We start from the raw sequence: 18,652 nt of genomic DNA, 5'->3' as shown, positions 1-18,652 counted from the left end.
CTGGTAAAAATTTAATTGAAGGGGGAAATGAAAGACATTCTTATAGCTAATGCCTCAAAATAAAAGCTGCTGTTTTCTTATTTCGAAGCCTGCTCCGCTTTAATTAAGAGTTGTCATTTAGTTGGTGTTAGTGGAGAACTGAATTACAGCATTGCCTCGGGTCTCCTCCCAGGAATCCAGGTGTCATCCAGAGAACGGTATGATCAAAGTAATGAATTATAGTCTTGCTGGGATGCAGCAGAACACAAAGTAGATGCGTGGAAGGAATCACAGCGCAGAGATAACAGATTGAATTACGCTTGCTTCCTGCCCCATTGCTGTGCCAGGATACCCTCCTGTAGGAATAGCAGCTGGGCTGATTCATTAGGAGGAGTCTGGCCAATTGAAGAGCTCAGCAGTACTGTAAAATTGTCATTTAAACCAGCAGTATGAGGAGAAGAAGCTGTAGTGTGTTGAAAAAGACCCTCTATAGGTATGAACAGCAATGTCTAATTCCTGCTCTGGAAGACCGTAATGCCTGGGCAAATTTACCAGGGAATAACTCAGAGGGATAAGCACTGCTGACAGCCAGCTGTATGTGGCTCCCAGATGGACATGTCCTGTCTGCTCTCTCGCTTCACGGTTTTGTGTCCTGAGTCTGCTGACAGCCTCCTCTTGGGGCCCAGACCTTTAATGGGTTGTTTTGTCACGGTCTATCAAGCTTCTGCTACACTCGGGTCACCACAACTCTGCTCTTTCCTTTACGCTCTTCTCTGTGTTGACTTGGAGCCTCGTTGTCCCTTTCTTGCTGCCTTTCAAGCTTCATTCAGTCACCGCTTTCCCCACCAGTGCTTAACTCGGGTTTCCTACCTTCTGGAAATGCCAGCCCTAACCCAACCCGAGAGTTGGGTCTTGCATCTCCCTGCCGTGCTGTCCTGCGCAGCAGCGTTCACACGCGGCGTGCATCTCCGGCGGGGTGCCAGCGTCTGAGCAGGGGGTAGTCGACTTGGAGGATACAGAGGATACGAGCCCATCTGTGCATAGCATCCAATGTATTCACCGGGGGACTTGTGTGGTTTTCCAGCTTAGCAAATTCTAATACATCTATTTAACAGCCTTTGCTCTTGCCAGTCGTTGGGTTTGCAGACTGTTATCACTGAGTCAGTGTTCGTAGGAATGTCATCAAGCAAAACCAGCCTTCCTTGACTTTCGCACCGCAGCTTGTGGGTGTTTTCAGTGTTTGACACAGTGTTGTCTCATGGTCTGAATCGAAGCGCATACCTTGGCATCCGTGTGTAATGAGTCAGTCCCAGCATCGCCATGGCCTGGGCACGAGGGAGGGATTCTTGTGGAGCGCTTGGCTTTCCTCCTGCATCCCCTTCCGTGGCTGTGCATGAGCTGTCCTTCACTGGGCTGCAATCGTGCTGGAGTTGGAGGGGAGCCTGCCTTGGATTTCCTGCCTTCCTGTCGAATCAGTCCCCCGTGGGGGAGGCATTTTCCTTCCTAACGGAGGTTACGGTCCATCCCACCATGCAGCATGTACTGGTTTGTACCATATTTGGGGCAGAGCATCATGGTGTTGCTCCTTCCCGAGGTTGTGTATCTGCTACTTGCAGCTCTCTGCTGTCTGTCTGTTCCAGGTGTTTACTGATGGTGTAACTCCTTGGAGTATCTCCAGTCACTGCAGCGCCCTGTGTTTGATAAGGGAGCTTAATGGGCTTGACAGGATCAAAGCGTTTTCATGGTAAAATGATTATAGCTTAATTTTCTGAAAGTGGATTTTCTGTTTCTTTTCTCATTGTCCCTCTTGAAGCAAACCCAGACTATTAAAAAGTATTCTGCGGGAAACAGGAGGGAGAAGCAAGGATGTCAAGGTGCTTCAAAAAACCACCCAACACACCACCACCTTTTCTGACTGTGGAACCATTTAGAAAGCAGAATTGTTTGACTTCTCTCATTCACTATAAAAATATATCTCCCTGCAGATACAGTTTGGCTAGGAAAACAAGCCCAACAGTGTGTGTATTTGCTGTTTTGCTCTCTGCCCACATATATGATATTACTTTTTCCAAATAATCCAATATTACTTGTGTCCATAAACAATCACCCAGAGAGTCTTTACCAGTGGTGATCTGACCAACACATCAAGGATGCCAGACTGCCTGTGAGCGAATAGTGGCACTTTCACCACCAAAGCTTAGAAAATACTGAGATTTGTTATTATTTGTAGGGTTGGGGGATTTTTTGTTGGTGTGTTTTGGGTGCTTTTTCTTTGGTTGGGTTTTTTTTGGGGTGGGGTGTTTTGGTTGGTTTTATTTGGTTTTTTTAGCATTTCCCCATTGGGAAATGTGTTTTGGACCTGTCACAATCCACACTTGACTTCCATACTTTTTCTGGTGTTGATTTTATCAGTTCTTCACTGGTTTAGTGGTGCAGCTTATACCGGATTCCTGACCAAACAAGCAATAGTGTTAAAAGCATATTTTGGTGTGATTACATCCACATAACAGCCCCGTGTGAGTGAGTATGACAAGTACAAAGGGAGAACTGTGCTCCCAGGTGACCTGGTAATGTAGAAAACACTTGGCCTGGGATTTCTCCCTCCAAAGCCCTGCTGCATTTGCCAGTGCAGAAAAAGGATTCAGCAGTGAGTTGGGGGGAGCAGGCGGGGACTGATGCCGAGTAATGAAGAGCAATTTTGTGACACAAGGGGCTGGGCGGGATAGTTCTGTGTTTCCTGTCCCCATAGCTGCACTGACGTGATGGTTTGTGTGCAGTGCTGTGACCTTGCTCAATGAACTCATCCAGATGGAAAATAGCCCAATATTTTCACAACTTATTGTCCTGGGTTCATGCCTGCACAGTCACCTGCGGGGCTGCCAGCACAGCTGGGGGGTGGGCACGTTAGAGTGGGGGGACACAGCTACCTGGAGCATCACCACCCCAGACTCTTGAATCAAGGTCCGGAGGGGAGGGTTTGCCAGAGCGACTGCAATAAAATCCCCTGATGTACTTGGACTTGCCTGATACTTACTGAATATCACATGCCTAAAGTGCTGCAGTGTACAAAGAACTTTGGCAGTTGGTTTCTACTCACCTGTGAAGCTCAATTTTCAGGAATCTCTTTTCCTGGAGATGTCTCATGGTTCCTAAAAATGTAGAAAGCTCATTGTGTGAAATATGCTTGCTGCCGAGCTCTGGTTTCAAGACCAGCAGGCAGGAGAGAGGGCAACAAAAAAAGCCCCAGCCTTGTACTCAAATAAGAAGAGAAATGATTAAAAATACTGTGGAGAACAGAAGTACATATCTCATTCTTAAATACCATGTTTTATAAATCTTGCCCTGCCTGGCTTTCTGTGCTGCCTGTTCTGGCAATTTCATTTATAGGATAATTAAGGGATTTACCTTTTAAAGGTCTTGGTTTGTTTTCAGATCTAACCATTCCAGCAGTTAGGCATGAGCCAAAGGATTTACAAGCAGCAAACAGCCTACGTGAGCAGCATATACTGGAGAGAGGGAGAGGGGCTTTCCCTCTCCTGTGTGCCGTGGGAGGCAGGAGCTGGGGGCTCGGGGCAGGCTGGGGGACAGCTCTGGCATGAGGATGTCCTGCCTGTGTGGCAGGAGGTCTGCATTAAAGAACTGTCCGTATCTGTCCTCTGACACATGAGGAGTACACATGTCAAGAAGCAATGCAAATTAGCAAATCGGAGTGCGTGGATTAACCAGATGGCTTTTATCAGGAAAAATGACCTGCTTTTTCCCCTCTCTCTCTTCCTCCAGAAGCCCTTCAGAGACCGGTAGTGTCAGACTTTGAGCCCCAGGGTCTGAGTGAAGCAGCTCGCTGGAACTCCAAGGAAAACCTTCTGTCCTGTCCCAGTGAAAATGACCCCCATCTCTTTGTTGCACTGTATGATTTTGTGGCGAGTGGGGACAACACTCTCAGCATAACTAAAGGTAAGGTGGCTGGGCAGAATGGTACCGGGACTGTGTGGGAAGGCAGAGGAAAGAAAGTCACTGTGGAATAACTGAGTTATACACTAAACCCTATGGAATTTTTTTTTTTACTGTGGGAATTCTTCTTAAACAAATACAAATATTTCTCGAAGTCATAACCTTTTAAAAGGTTAAAACTGTCTGAAGTTTTTGCATTGGGCAAGAAACTTTGCCAAAACTAAGGTCTCCATTAGGAGCAAGAATTTGAACTGAGAAATTAAACTAAGCTGATTTTAGAGGCTGGGCTCTATCGTTTTTATAGTTCTCCAAAACACAGTGCCTGTATGAAAAACAACTGTACAGATAATAGGATTTTCTTACTCAGCCTTTCTGTTCCTTACATGTATTCCAAGTCACATTTGCTTACCTTGCTAAATGAAATTATTTTTTTAATAGTTTATCCACTCCTGTTCTCTGCTGGCCCCATCGAGCCAACTCAGTTCAAATAAAAGTTGCTGGATTCATTTTTTAAGCTCAAGTGCTATCAGAGCTGGTGCAGGACTGCACGAGAGCCAAACAAACTCCTGAAGCATGCATGTGACTTTATTAGGCTTTGAGGGGTCCACTCAAGTTTAAAGAAACACACATGCTCCCTGCTTAGTCAGATACCTATTCTTATAGGAGATAATTTAATGATCTGTTATCCAGAAAGAACCTACCTTTGTCCTCAGCTCCCAGGTTTGCCATGTCTAAATATATTTTCTTCTTGTGCTAAGGTGAAAAGCTCCGTGTCCTGGGCTACAATCATAATGGGGAGTGGTGCGAGGCCCAAACGAAGAATGGACAAGGCTGGGTGCCCAGCAACTACATCACCCCAGTGAACAGTTTGGAGAAGCATTCCTGGTACCACGGACCAGTCTCACGTAACGCTGCCGAGTACCTTCTGAGCAGTGGTATCAACGGCAGCTTTCTTGTGCGCGAGAGTGAGAGCAGTCCGGGACAGAGGTCTATTTCGCTGCGATACGAAGGAAGGGTCTACCACTACAGAATAAACACTGCATCTGACGGAAAGGTAGGCTGCAGGCTATCCAAACCATGAAGGAAAACCTTGCCAGTATGCTTTGTCCACTGACTGCACAGGGTCAAGTAGTAGCAACTGAATTGAGCAATTCTGAACCCTCATCACAATGTCCATCACCTGTAGTTACAATAAATTGTGAGATTCTGACACAGCCGTGGCAAAATAGTTTCACTCCTTTAGCAGACTTCTGGTGAGGTAAATACACTGCAGTAGTGGAAAACTTTAAAGTAGGAGATACTATCATTAATAAGAGATTCCCAGGATGAATACTTGTCCCACATGTTCAAAAGATAATCTCTTTGACTGCCAAATCAGAAAAGTCAGTGCCTGTTGCTAATAATCCTGTAAATATTAGGGACAGAATGCTTTTTGAGCTATTCTGCAATATTTTAAACTACTGTTTTGATTTCTCTACAGTATTTCAGCGTGATCATTGGAGACGGGTAGGCACTTTCACCTTTATATGGGCCCAGTCTCTAGTTTCTTCATTTATGTATTTTTCAGTAGATCGTTGTGTGCTATAGCAGTGTTGCAACGCTGTGCTTTGTGGATGCTGCAGAGAAATCTTAGCATAAAAGCATAGTTTTCCACAGATTTTTCTTTTGAATTTCATGGAAACATTTCTGCTGGCATTGGGTTTCCGAAAAATCTTGTTTTTTGATGAATCTGTTTTAAGCAGCGTCTCTTTAGATCCTGTGCAGAAGTTGAAGTGTGGGTCTGGAGCATGGCTCCTGAGGCTCTTCTTGCCAGCATCTAGTAGATGACATATTCTGTGCCATTAAAGTACTTTAAAAAAATAATAATAATCAAGAATAGTAGTGGCCCACCATGGCCAATTTTCCTTTGTTCTGCGAGAGCTTTATTCTTCTTACAGCGGTGTTGACAGCAAAATCTTTAGTATGAAAACATAGGGAACCACCAGTACATACTGTTTCCTATTTAATCAGACTCATCACTCTAAAACCTCTAATAAGATGAACAGCTTTTATTCAGTAATGAAATACTTTTTTGTCTGCTTTAGCAAAGAGATTTTAATTTAGACAGTTCTGACCATGTTATTTAAGGCAATGTATTTCCAAGTTATGGCGCTTTGATTCTTCCTCTTTCTTCCCATGTAGACACACTCTGTGGTCAAAATCGGCATTGTGAAATGCTGACATGCAGCATACTTGAAGGGCTACATGGCAATCTGGAATATTATTCCTCCTCCTGTCTCTGTAGCTGACGTTCCTTCTATTCACGTCGATGCTGGCAGATGAGCAGTGTTCACATGTGAACATTTTGAACACGGGCCTCCTTCAGTTGGTGTAAATAAGCATGCATCCATGATGCGATAGCACATGTTCTCCATTTTAGCTGTAAAAGGGTTTGGCACATGAAGACTTTTATCCCAGCAGAGCTGTTTTTAACCCAAAAAACAGTTCTGCGGAGCTACAATAATCCATTCAGGTCTGTATTAGCCAGGTTAACTGTTCGTTTTCCACAAAGTTGCTTGAATTGGTGTTTTTGAGAAAAGGTGCAGGTCAGCACAATTCACTAAAGCAGATCTGCAGCTGATGGTGGTTGGAAGTACAGAATTGAGAAGCGGTGGTGGCTGAGAGCTGTGGCTCCTGGGCTTTGGCTCTTTTTACAGGGGCAGGCGAAGAGGTAGCCCCAGTCCTCCCCATTGCCAGCATCCCTGCAGGAGGGGCAGTTTGCCATGTCCATGCATCAGGCGCTGCAGTTTGCAGCCTGGTGGGTTAAACCACATGGGTTTTGATTTGCGTTAATGAGCTGGGCAGCGAATGGCTACAGCTCAGCAGCAGGTGTGCTGCCAGCTCTGCTGCTGGCCTGGGGGACGCTGTGCTCTTCGGCACCCTGTCCCCGGCTGTCAAAGCTGAGGAGCTGGGAAGAGAAACACGAATATCCCTGCTTTTCCCTCTGCGAAACAGAGACTGCTGGAGCAGGTCTGCTGCTCTGACCTGCTCTTGTTGCACTCTATTACCCACTTCGCAGCAGAGCATGGCTCTGCTGAGGAATGCTCTTACCTTCAACTCCCTGAGCACCTGGGGCCTTCCCAGCCTGCTGTATCATTACTCAGCCTGTCCAGGGAATTTAATATCTGCAGGTGCTGCAATAAGGGTGAATGGCTTTGGTGGGATCATATCCTGTGACCAAGAGAATACGCTATCGGGAGAAAGAGGTATTAGAGGAGTGTGTGGAGCAACTGCTGCTCAGTGTGGAGGTGTGCTGTGCATTGCGCAGCCTTGCCCAGGTTTTTTCCTGGGGAAAATTAAAGGGTCTAGGAAGAAAATGAGAGGTGTGTATATCTTAATTTTAGCACCATTCACACTGAATGCATTGGGATTCAACAACCTTACAAAAAAAAAAAAAATTCCTCAGGGTTTTTTTTTATTTTCCAGTTTAATGCATCATATTCTTCCGGACCAACTTTTAATGTTTTTTGGTGGCTTTTGCTTTGTTTTTAAGGAAGGCATTAGAAATGACCTTTCTTGATTTGGCTGGCACAGTGCAGCTAGTGATCTGGGAAACCACTTCCGTGGTACAGAGGACTTGGTTTTCCTGACTTGAGAGTACTTGAGGCAAAGCCTCCTATTGAGTTAACCCAACTGAATAAACAGTGTTGTCCAGCCAGTTCTTCAAATCCTGCTATCCTCAGCATTAAGGACACAGGACGCATGTCCTGCTTGAGTCTCTTGGAGCCTCCCGTGGCTGAACTGGATGCAGACTTGCTCCTTTATCATGGATCTTAATGGATTTTTTTTTGGGTGTGTGGGTCTTCAGTTTTGTCTGCTGACTGGGGAGGGAGAATCGCATCAGGTTAAGGATGCTCTGGAGGTTAGCATGGGCCAGTTTAACCACCCATATAAACATTAGCCAGGAAAAAGAGATGTGGTCTGGTGACAGAAACTGCAGCTGAGCAGCTAACCTGTGCAAGCAGAGCCCCTTGGAACAGGACCGATGTTAGAGTTTGACTGACATTATTTGGGCAATTTTTGTGTATTGTGTTAACAACACAGATGGGAAGCAAACTGCATGAGTCCCTATGTAACCTCACGCGGTGCAGAAATGCTGAGTCTGATACCTCTGTATGAGTACAGTTAGCAGCACTGGGCAGTTTTCTCGGGGAAAATTATCCAGCAAGTAGCTTGAATTAAGGCTTGGTAATTGGGGCCAGCGGAGAAGGGAGGTTGCAGTGAATAGTCAGAATGTGTATGTGGCTTGCTGGGCTGCATCGGCAGCATGCCATTCATAGCTGCTCCTTGCTTCATCTTCTTGTGATACATGCTTCAAATTCCAGATGAAGTTTTAAACACAGCATAACTCTGATTTCCAGTAGTGCTGATGGGAAGTAAGGCCTTTGGGAGTCAGTGTTGAGATGTAATCACTGAGAGGTTAAAAAAACGATGCCTACAGAATGAGCACATTTAGTGGGTGGATGTGGGGGTTTTTTAATGGAAACGGAAAACTTCATGTGTGTTAAGCCATGGAGTGTTGTCCTGTGGCCTGGACAGGGTGATCCTGGGTTCTGTTCCCCATCCTACTATGGGTTTGCTGTGAAACCTTTGGCCATTTATTTAGCTTCTTTCTCCATCTGTAACAAAATAATACAGTCTGTCACACAAAATACAGGTATCTCTAATTGTCATGAGATTTTGAGATCATGAGATCGAAACCATTGTAAAAGCCTGGGCAGCTTCCTTCTCCATACTACTCTAATACTTCCAAGTGATCCTGGAGTTCAGCATAATCTTCTACACCCATACTTTTATATTTTAGTCCTCAGTGAACATGTGAAGTGCTCGTACCACTGCTAGTACTACAAGTCGTTCCCAGACAGGTATGGCTTGTTTTAAATTGTGGTTTAATGGCTAATGCTTGGTGGTCCAAGTGATGCAGCTGTAAAAGCCTCTCCTATGTTGTCACTTTTCTGTTCTCAGAACATTTGTTTTTAAGGTGATTTCACCTCTTTGATCTTGAAAAGTGGTGGTTTTTTTGGTGTTTGTTTTGTTTTTTAATCATAGTGTTGAAATGAGATTTGGTCCAGTCCCTGTACCAAAAGAATATCTGACTCATTTTGGTAGAGGGTTAAGAACATGCTCCCCAGGAGGATGCCTTTATTTTCTAGAGATAACGTTTCCATAGGAGTTTTTTTATCAGCAACTGTACCAAAAGAAAAACAAGAGTGAAGAGAAAGTAGATCTCTCCAGCCCAGGGTGTGTAAAAAACCCTCCACTCTGAATATCCTTGTACATCCAAAAGTGTATGTGTTGTCACCGGGGCAGTTAATGGTGTGGTTTTAGCTCAAGTGGCTTACAGACAGGTTGTCCACTGTGCATTTTCTCCCATTCCCACAAGCCCAGGTGCTGTTGCCATGAGAGGAAATGCCATTTTAAGCAGGGGTTATGATTTCCCAACACTGGAAAGGTAGGTTTCTACAGCATAGTTGCCTTTTTTGGATACCAAATGCTATATAACGTTCACTACCCAGACACCTTACAAGGACATCATTCTTTTATAAAGGCCATAGCTCAAAAGCCAGCAGCCACCCTGTACCTTGCAGTAGTCTAACCTGCCTGTGACTGCTCTGTGGGGTCATTCACATTGTGTTTGTTTTCCCCTTCTGGGTTACACAGTGTGTCTGAGCTGAGCATTTTACCTTTCTGCAGCTCTTTTAAATAAGTCCATGACACACATAGGTTGGTGGTTTTTGCCAATTCTGACCATTATAGTCGCCATACCTACATAAGCATTGGCTCATTCTCATAAACTTAAGTAGGGGTTTGGGCAAGCAGGATGCTGAGGAGGGGAGGCACTTCTGTCTATCACTTTGACTTCCTTGGATGAGATGGCTGGTTTTTTTACTCACCTTTTCTTATATGTAGTGCCTGTGCTCTCATATGCTTCAGAATATTTGGTCTTCTCCAATGCCGCGTGTTCTCATTTTGGGTTTGTACAGTAAATAGGTGCCTGCAAAGGAGGAGCACCCAAACGGGAATTGCCAGTCCAAAGGCTTTACTCAAGTTTAAGGGTGGTTTTGTCCCTCCCTGCAAACATTTTTCTTTTCTTTTTCCCTCTTGCAAATGCATCTCCCTGTTCTGTTGGACATATTCATTTATTGCTGGAGCTTCACAGATGCATTTTCTTTTTCAATCCGAAACTTCTGTCTAGGTGGAAGAATCAGAATTTGACCCTAAGTCTGGGATTTTCGGATGCCTGGTAGCCCCGTCAACTTCCTGGCCTCCTGAAATGCCAGACGGACGGCCACTCCACATGCACAAACTGTTGAGTGCATACCCAGTCAGAAGCATTTGGGAAGTTTGATCATAGCTCTGGGCATGTAACGTGCACAGTAGGACCAGTTTCACGGTGTGCGCACTGGACAGAAGCCTGGGAGGCTAACACGGTGCTGCTTTTCCTGCGAGGTTGTCCCTTGGTCTTTTGTGAGAAACAGAGCAATTCTGTCTTCTCTGTGCCGTGTCTAGCATAGGCTGTTGCACTTTGATACAAAGATTTCTCCCTCTCCTTCAGGTGTTACCAGCACCGCTTTTTTTAAAACTAAATTTCTAGCTTTTGTCACCTTGCCTAGCAGAGGACTGGGCCTGAGTGTGAAACTGGAAATACAAAGCTCTGGTGGTAGGGAGTCACTTGTCTGTTGTCTTTAGTAGGCTTTTAGGCTTAAAATGGATCTTCTGTATGAATGTTAAAAAGGTAACAATTATGTGTTATTGTGCCTCACAGCAGGTTCTCATTCAGTGGTAATGATTTTACTTCTGTGTTATTGATCGATTCCCATCACAAGAATGGAGTGACCGGCTGTCCAACTTAATGCAAAATACTATGCAGGAGCTTAGGCCAAAAGCAGGGAAGCCACATGTTTGCTAGGGACAATTCAAAGAGAACTTAGGCAGGAGAAAATGTCATAACCCAAATAGAAATAATGGAATCAAGGCACCAAGGCTGACAACCCCTTACTCTCTGGGAAATGTCCCACAAGCTTTACGGAGCAGCCTTTTGAAAAAAGACATTTCAAGCAACAGCATGCCGATCTAATGCTATTTGCAGTCATTCCTTCCATATTGTTTCAGCAAAGTGCATGTATTTTCTCCTGAATCCATGCATTTCCCATGTAAGCATTGATTGTTCTCAGCTTTGAGAGCTAGTTACAGAGCTTGTGGAGCTCGTGGTACTGCAGCTCAAGTAGAAGCAATGCAACACTTTGCTTTCACAATTTTATAATGTAGTTTCTACATATGAATGCTCTGGTGTGAATGGGCTTTCTCCTTCTCTTTGGCTCCTAGCTGTATGTCTCTTCAGAGAGCCGCTTCAACACCTTAGCAGAGTTGGTCCATCATCACTCGACTGTCGCAGATGGGCTCATCACCACTTTGCACTACCCGGCGCCCAAACGCAATAAGCCCACTATCTATGGCGTGTCTCCGAACTACGACAAATGGGAGATAGAGCGAACTGACATCACGATGAAGCACAAGCTTGGTGGAGGGCAGTATGGAGAGGTGTATGAAGGAGTCTGGAAGAAGTACAACCTTACAGTGGCTGTGAAGACTCTAAAGGTAGGACTCAAGTCTCTGAGCATTCCCGTTCATCTCCTTTCAGCAGGAACCGAGTTCCGGCAGGCTGCCTGCCCTCAGCCATAGTTAGACAGTTCGGGTCGGTGACAGCCCTTCCTTTCTGTGCTGTAGGCTCAGAATAGAGTATTTTTGAAAGAGCTTAATCCTATTATGGTTTTATGTGATACCTGAAACGCTTGTAACTAAACGAAGGAGGACGATAACAGCATAATTTTCACTTCAGAACAGATGAAATCTTAGAAATGTAAATAGTGCCGTGATGTCTTGCATTCGGGGTGTGGCAAAGGTGAGCTGTTTGTGGATGAACACGCTAACGCAAGCTGGTGTATTAAAGAAAACTGTGGATTGTAAGACAACATAAAATTCAAAGGCTGTGCTTCAGGGAGGCTTTACATGTTTTGATATTCTGTCTTAAGTGGCATCTTTCCCAAAACACAAGCTCCCTGTGTACCTGGAAGTCTTAAGCAATTGTTCACAGCTGCTTCATATCAAAATAAATAAGAGGAGAAAAAAAATGTATCCAAGCTAAAATATATTATTGAAATTCCTAAGTGGCTTTAATGAAGAACTGGATAATCAGTTCTGTTTCTGGCTCTGCCCCCTGATTTCTGTGTCTTGGTTTCCTTGTCTCTTGAAATGCAAATAATGCTCTGTGAGTTCATAAGGTCATAGCTTAATTCATTTATGTTTATAAAAATGTCTTGAGATCTTCTGGCAGCATCCACACACATGGCATTTGATTGCTTAATAAGAGTTTATGCTAACTTGACACCATGTTCTCTCTCCCCCAATGGGGATGTGGTTTGGTCTTGCAGAAACAAACAGAACGGGGTTTTTGGTTTGTTTCTTTTTGGTTTTTTGCAATGGAAATTTTGAAGTGGAGAGAACTGTGTAGACGCCTTAGTGTCAGGGGAAGAACGTTTCCTTGATTTGGGGAAAATATTTCTTCCTTACGCTCTGAGCAGCAGCTACCTCAGTATTTCTGGGTTGCTATGGTTGCAGAAAGTATTTTCATTTTGGCCTTTTTTGTACTCTGGAGATTCCTGTTGCTGCTCCCCAGCGGAGGAGAGTCCAAGTGCCTGCTTGCACAGGGAGCGAGTGACACCTAGTGTTACCCCAGCTCGGATCCACTGCGCTGGGGACCACAGGGCTTACTCAGGAGCATTGCAGTGCAGGTGGAGCTGGGATGTGACCAGGCTGAACAAAACGCCTGTTTGTAGGGAAGAGGAGAGACCAGGTCTTTCCTGGAACATTGTTTGCTGTAACATCTCCTTTCCTGCTCTGGTTACGGTGTGAGGATACCTGACATCTTCAGACTTCTCATTTTGCTCCGAACTGTAGTTGTTGCTTTCGTTCTCTTCTCTCTAAAACCCATCAACCAAGGCAAATTTTGTGTTATGCCATAAAATCTGTTTGTGCATAAGGAGAAACCTTAATACAGACCACGGATGTTTCAAATACATCAAATAAATATTTAATGAAACATAACTAAAAGTGGTTCATAATGTAGTATGGAGCAGCATGTTCCACTGGGGAATGTAAGAATAACCAAGAGGAGAGTTGAGAAACATTTCAACCTGCAATTATGCACAGTAAAACCATCCTTAAAAGCAAATTTATAATCCACCTTCCTTAAATCCATCAGTCTACTGCCTGACAGGTGGGATTATAGCTTTCTTCAAAGTTTTGGGAAACATTTTAAAATCACATTTACATCCCAGTTCTACTGGGGAAAACAAGCCCTCCGCAGCTTCTGCACAAACGTTCAGATGACTCGCTTTATTTTCCTCTGAGAGAATATTTTTTAAAACTTTATATGGCTCTTCTTGTTCCTTCCCCATCTACTCCAGATATCTTTTTAAGAAAGATGAAGGGGAGGGAAAACTGAAAGAGAGAAAAAAAAATTTGTTCCAACTTCTTTTGAACAGCGATGCTTACGAACACCCATTTGTTGTTCAGATTTCTATCAGGTGTCTAAATGTAGCTCAGAGCTGGTGCGAAACACGAGGTCACACAAGAAGGCAGTCGAAGCAGCACACACTGTTCCTCGGTTGCATTTAACTGGGAAGTGCTAGACAATGTTTTGCTGCTTAGATGTTTCCCATTAAAATGTATCATTGGAAGCTCAGTGAGTTGCACAGGACACATCAGTATTTATAAGGGTCTGTTGTCATAAGACCACACGCTCTGATTTTGAGTTTTTACCCCTGAAGTTGATGGGAAGGGGCGTGAGGCGGGCAGTGGCTGCATTGGACCGAATGCAGCCTGCTGTGACTGTGGGCAGCGCTTGTTCCCCCTGAGGGCCATTTAATGGCTGACCTGTTATGAACCGGTCATCTCTGCACATTTCTTACTGCACACCTCAAGTCTGCATCCATTAGGACTGCCTCTTCCTTTTAATTTTTTCCTCGGCAGAGAAGCCTGTGTTTTAAATTAGACAACGTGCAACCCTGGTGTCCCTTCAGTCGGTGGCATGGTTTGCTCTGCTAGGAAAAAATTGTGTAGCCAGAACTGTTTTATTTCTTCCGTGGTTTTGTACAGTGGAAGGTGGAAGTCCTTTGCATGAGATCAGATTTTCAGAGAAATCATTGTTACCGTAGTTCTCTGTATATGTCCTTCCTATTAATTTGGTCACTGAGAGGTAAGAGATTTAAAAGAGTGGAACAGCTATGCAGAGGAACAACCTTTCAGAGTTTGTATAGCATGCATAAGGTAAATGCATATTTAGGGTATTTTGCAACCTGGATTATTAACCCAGTTTCCTTTGCCAAAGAAAACAGTTTAAGGTTCTGCTCACAAGGACCTTTGGGCTATTAGTTTTGACGGAGTGTATTCGAGCGAATCACAGCCGCCAATCAAGCTAATGGGCAACTAATAGTAAATGATTGAATGAAACTATTTGAAAAAGGTTCTCATTGCTAACTGCAAAGCAGAGAGCTGGCTGGATCTTACAGTGGCAGCCCACTGTTATCATTCTCACCAGCAGCAGTAAATCCTTTCCAATCCTGCCTTAAAACACTTCGTCCATGTAGCCTGTCAACATTAATCCACCAATGAAAAAAGAATATGGATATAGAAAGCAATGTTGCTTTAGGAATAGATCTGTATTTTTGCACCACTTTGAAATGACCTTCTGGCCATTTGGGGCGTATTTGCTTTAGAAAATATGTCTTTTGAGCAAGATCGTATCTTCCTCGGTTTTGTGTTGTGCCAAGCAACTTTATGGCGTTCAACAAATAAGTAGTGACATGTCTGCCCAGAATGATTACGTCATGGGTCAGGATCTAAATGCCAGAAATGAAATCTGTGAAACCTCAGGCTTTCAATTACGGAGTGGCTGCCATCGGTCGTGCCTCCCCGTCTGAAGGGGGGATTTCTTGCTCCTACCCAGTAAAACTGGGGGCCCATGTTTCAGCAGCTTCTCAAGCATTTGATTGTGGCATATCCTTCCTTTTATGTTCATTCTTGTTTCTTTTCTTTTCTGTACTTTTTATTTCATGTTATCTTTTTTTCTGTTAGGAACAAGCACATTTTTCCTTTTCAACTCTTGAGTGGTCCTATGAGAGGCCCTTCACAAAAGGGATATGGATTTTCTTGCCCAAAAAAGCTCCGTTAGAATAAGAATGATAAAAATATATTTTTTAAAAATCCTCCAAAAATCCAACGTTCCTAACTCCCTGGCATTGTGATGTGGCTACGGGGAAAAATTACCTTGAAAGAACTGTGGCTTATGTTGTCAGTTTGCAGTTCTTTTTGTGTCCTCATATAAAAAGCTGTTTCTCCTTTGTGCACGCTGTCCTTGCCAAAGCTTTACCATTGTTCTGCAGGAGGATACCATGGAGGTGGAAGAGTTCTTGAAAGAAGCCGCAGTAATGAAGGAGATCAAGCATCCGAACTTGGTGCAATTATTAGGTAAGTGATAAATACCAAGCAGAGGGATTTGAACTAAACCCTTGTGCAGTGATATGGATGTTAAGGAGCAGATAAGCTGCTTACCATACCAAGGCTTTAAATACAGACACTTATTGTCTGGCAAAATTCACAATTTGTACCACTAATACATGATTTTTAATGATCTCGTCTCCCTAATGTTTAAGTTGCCAGAGCCTGCAGCAGGGAATTAAAACTCTCTATTAACCAATTCCAAGCAGAACTCATTCTTTCTGTGAGCCCCATGTTTCTACCTTCCTGAGGTATAAGTTGCCCTAGAGGACAAAACCTGATGATTACTGATATTCTCAAACGTTCATTGTAACCTTGATGTTGGCCCCTAGGGGTGTGCACACGGGAGCCGCCTTTCTACATCATTACGGAGTTCATGACATATGGGAACCTGTTGGATTATCTGCGCGAGTGTAACCGGCAGGAGGTGAATGCTGTGGTGCTGCTGTACATGGCAACGCAGATCTCCTCAGCCATGGAGTACCTGGAGAAGAAAAACTTCATTCACAGGTAGGAAGGACAGTGAGCACCCCTGAATCTCCAGCACAAAACACCCCTTGATTTATTTTTCTGCCTTTCAGATTATCACGACATTGACTCAGATGCGGTTGGTGTCTATGTTTAACACACTAGTGCATTGTATTCTGATACAGTACATTAACCTGTCTACAGGCTGGTCGTCTAATTGTTTTTCTCTGTGTTTTTCTCTTACTGTTGAAGTAGATGCAGGTGAAAGACATAATAGTACTTCTATATTTTGGACAAGGGCCTTGCATGTAAATGCTTCCCAAAGTAGCGGGTTCTTTATGGACCAGATAAGCTACTGCTCTTCCTTGATTCTAACAGCCATTAGAAACTGCTGCCGTAGATGTTGCTGGCTGTGTGCAGGTGCTCACAGCAAAGCCACCTTCCTAGTGCCTTCTTATCCCATGTTCTTTCTTGTTTGTTTCATTTTTTTTTTTTCTCCCCTGTCCTCTGTGGGGATTGTTTCCCACTACTGTCCAGATTGCGTATTCACTTTAATAAGCATCTCTGCAGTCTTAAAAGTCTCAGAGACTCTGACCTTTAAGTGTGCTGCAATTATGGCTAGAGCTTTGCATTCTTCTTCTGTAGAAATGGCCTCCTAGCAATATAATGACACATCCTGCGCGAAGGTTTGAGAGTCGCTGAGCTTTGTACAAGATGCTCTCTGTGCCATGGCGTGACCTTTCCTGCCCAATTAACTAGAATACGAAATTAGCACGTGTTTTTTCATAGAGACAAATATGAAGATCGTGTGTAAAGTTCTAGGTGCTCCTCTAAGTCATGCGTTGCCTTTGGTGCCTGAAAGGCCTGTTTAAATGCTTCTGTCAGTCAATAAAGTGAACGGTGATGCTGCAAATTAAAATTTCCAGCCTTTGATTTGCTCTATTGAAAGTATTTCATCCCTTCAGCCTGTAGGAAGTGAACTTTAAAAACTGCTTTGTGTGAATCCCATTTGTCTGCTCTCCCGTTCATTTCATTTCCTCTTATTTCTGATGACCCATTTAACTAAAATAAATAGTAGCGTTTTTCCTTATCAGCCACCCCCATACCCACCTACCCAATTATTTTAAGAGTGTTGTCACAATTCACATCGATGGATTCAAACGCTGCGCTGTGACCTCATTTAATGAATCGGGAAGGAGGAGGAATTTGATTATGAAGAGGCGCTTTTATTTAGGCGCACATTGTAGTAATCAGCATTGATAAGAAGGTATATTCAAAAACACTGTGAAAATTTAATGGGCATCTACTAGGACTTACTTTTTAAAAAAATTTATTCTGATTGAGCAGAACAAGCAAAGGAAACAGCAGTGTATGCCTCATATCTAAAGATCTCACTCAAGCTTTCTGGTAGAATCAATTTTTAGTTCAATGTGACATAATCTGGAAAAGTGTCTTTAATGAAACCTAATATTAGGAGAAATGTACTCCTGTGCTTTACGTTTTTATGCTCGTGAAGCATCTCCAAGGGTGCTAACAGCATGTACGAGCCAGGGAAGTGGCAAATGCAACGTGCGCATCTGTCACCTGCCAGGGTGGAGGCAGGTGAAAAATGGGGAGGAAAAGCTTAGTTTGCTTATTGCCCAGTCCTTTAAAACTGTGAGTACTGATAGCAGAGGCCACAGCGGGTTTGAAAAGACCAAAACATGGTATGAGAAAGTTGTCTTATAAAATGTGGTACGCTTGGGAGGAAGAAGAGGATAGCTGGGAGCTAAACCTGCTGCTTGAGCAAGGGCTGGAAAAGATGTTCTGGAAAGCGCCTGGTGTTGGCTGGGGTGACCAAAGTGCTAGAGAGGTGGGCAAGAAGTGAGGCATTGAGACTTCGTTTATTCAGTGTTCATCCTCAGCTATTGATAACTTGAGCACTGACATTTCTTTAAATTATTTTTATCCTGAGGGTGGCAGCTTTTATTGAAAGTGAGGGGGCTTCTTGAAGCTTTCACTTCAAATTAAAAAAAAAAAAGTTTGGATGACAGTCTTACAAAGCTGGAATGGAAAATAACTTCTTACATGTATGTGTATAACTACATAATTTCTGTGTAATACCCTGATCAAAATAATCACACACAGGCCCAGGTTTCTTCGGGAACAGCAGGTTTCCTTGCTATCGCTAAAAGTGAGATGGTAAAGACTTCTCATTGCCTATTTTTGTTCTTGTTTTTAGGGACCTTGCTGCCAGAAACTGCCTTGTAGGGGAGAACCACTTGGTGAAGGTGGCAGACTTTGGCCTGAGCAGGCTAATGACAGGTGACACATACACTGCCCACGCCGGAGCAAAATTCCCCATCAAGTGGACTGCACCAGAAAGCCTGGCCTACAACAAGTTCTCCATTAAATCTGACGTCTGGGGTAAGAATTTGCAAGTAGAAATTAACGGAGATTAGAGTAATCTTTTCCAGGGCTGTGAAATGAGGACATTGTGAAACATTTCAGGAAGGAACGCATTCCCTGGTTTGAGCCATGTTGTTCTATGAGCTTGTCAGAGTGCAGAAACTCATCTCTGCTAAGTCAGTCTTTGAGTGGAGCACTGAGGATGCCGACCTGACCTTCTATGTTTGAATTGTTGGAAAGCACGAAAATAAAGGATACTGTAGCGTTT

At 43.8% G+C, this 18,652-nt stretch overlaps 1 protein-coding gene across 3 annotated transcripts in view; it reads left to right on the top strand.

The window, feature by feature from the left end:
• The window catches only part of ABL1 (ABL proto-oncogene 1, non-receptor tyrosine kinase), an 84,636-nt gene that overhangs the window by 55,189 nt on the left and 10,795 nt on the right, over positions 1-18,652 (top strand). For 2 of the 3 annotated variants that reach the window (XM_064469131.1, XM_009514475.2), the window contains exons 2-7: positions 3,760-3,933; positions 4,689-4,984; positions 11,296-11,568; positions 15,414-15,498; positions 15,861-16,038; positions 18,218-18,402. In XM_064469131.1, coding sequence (XP_064325201.1) covers positions 3,760-3,933; positions 4,689-4,984; positions 11,296-11,568; positions 15,414-15,498; positions 15,861-16,038; positions 18,218-18,402 — 1,191 coding nt within the window. Of the gene's footprint in view, positions 1-1,619; positions 1,724-3,759; positions 3,934-4,688; positions 4,985-11,295; positions 11,569-15,413; positions 15,499-15,860; positions 16,039-18,217; positions 18,403-18,652 lie in introns of all 3 variants that reach the window. The other variant, XM_064469133.1, reaches the window with a different exon arrangement.

The sequence above is a fragment of the Phalacrocorax carbo genome, chromosome 18 (assembly GCF_963921805.1).
Source record: "Phalacrocorax carbo chromosome 18, bPhaCar2.1, whole genome shotgun sequence".
Classification (NCBI taxonomy): Eukaryota; Metazoa; Chordata; class Aves; order Suliformes; family Phalacrocoracidae; genus Phalacrocorax; species Phalacrocorax carbo.
This window is presented reverse-complemented; position numbering and strand designations above follow the sequence as displayed.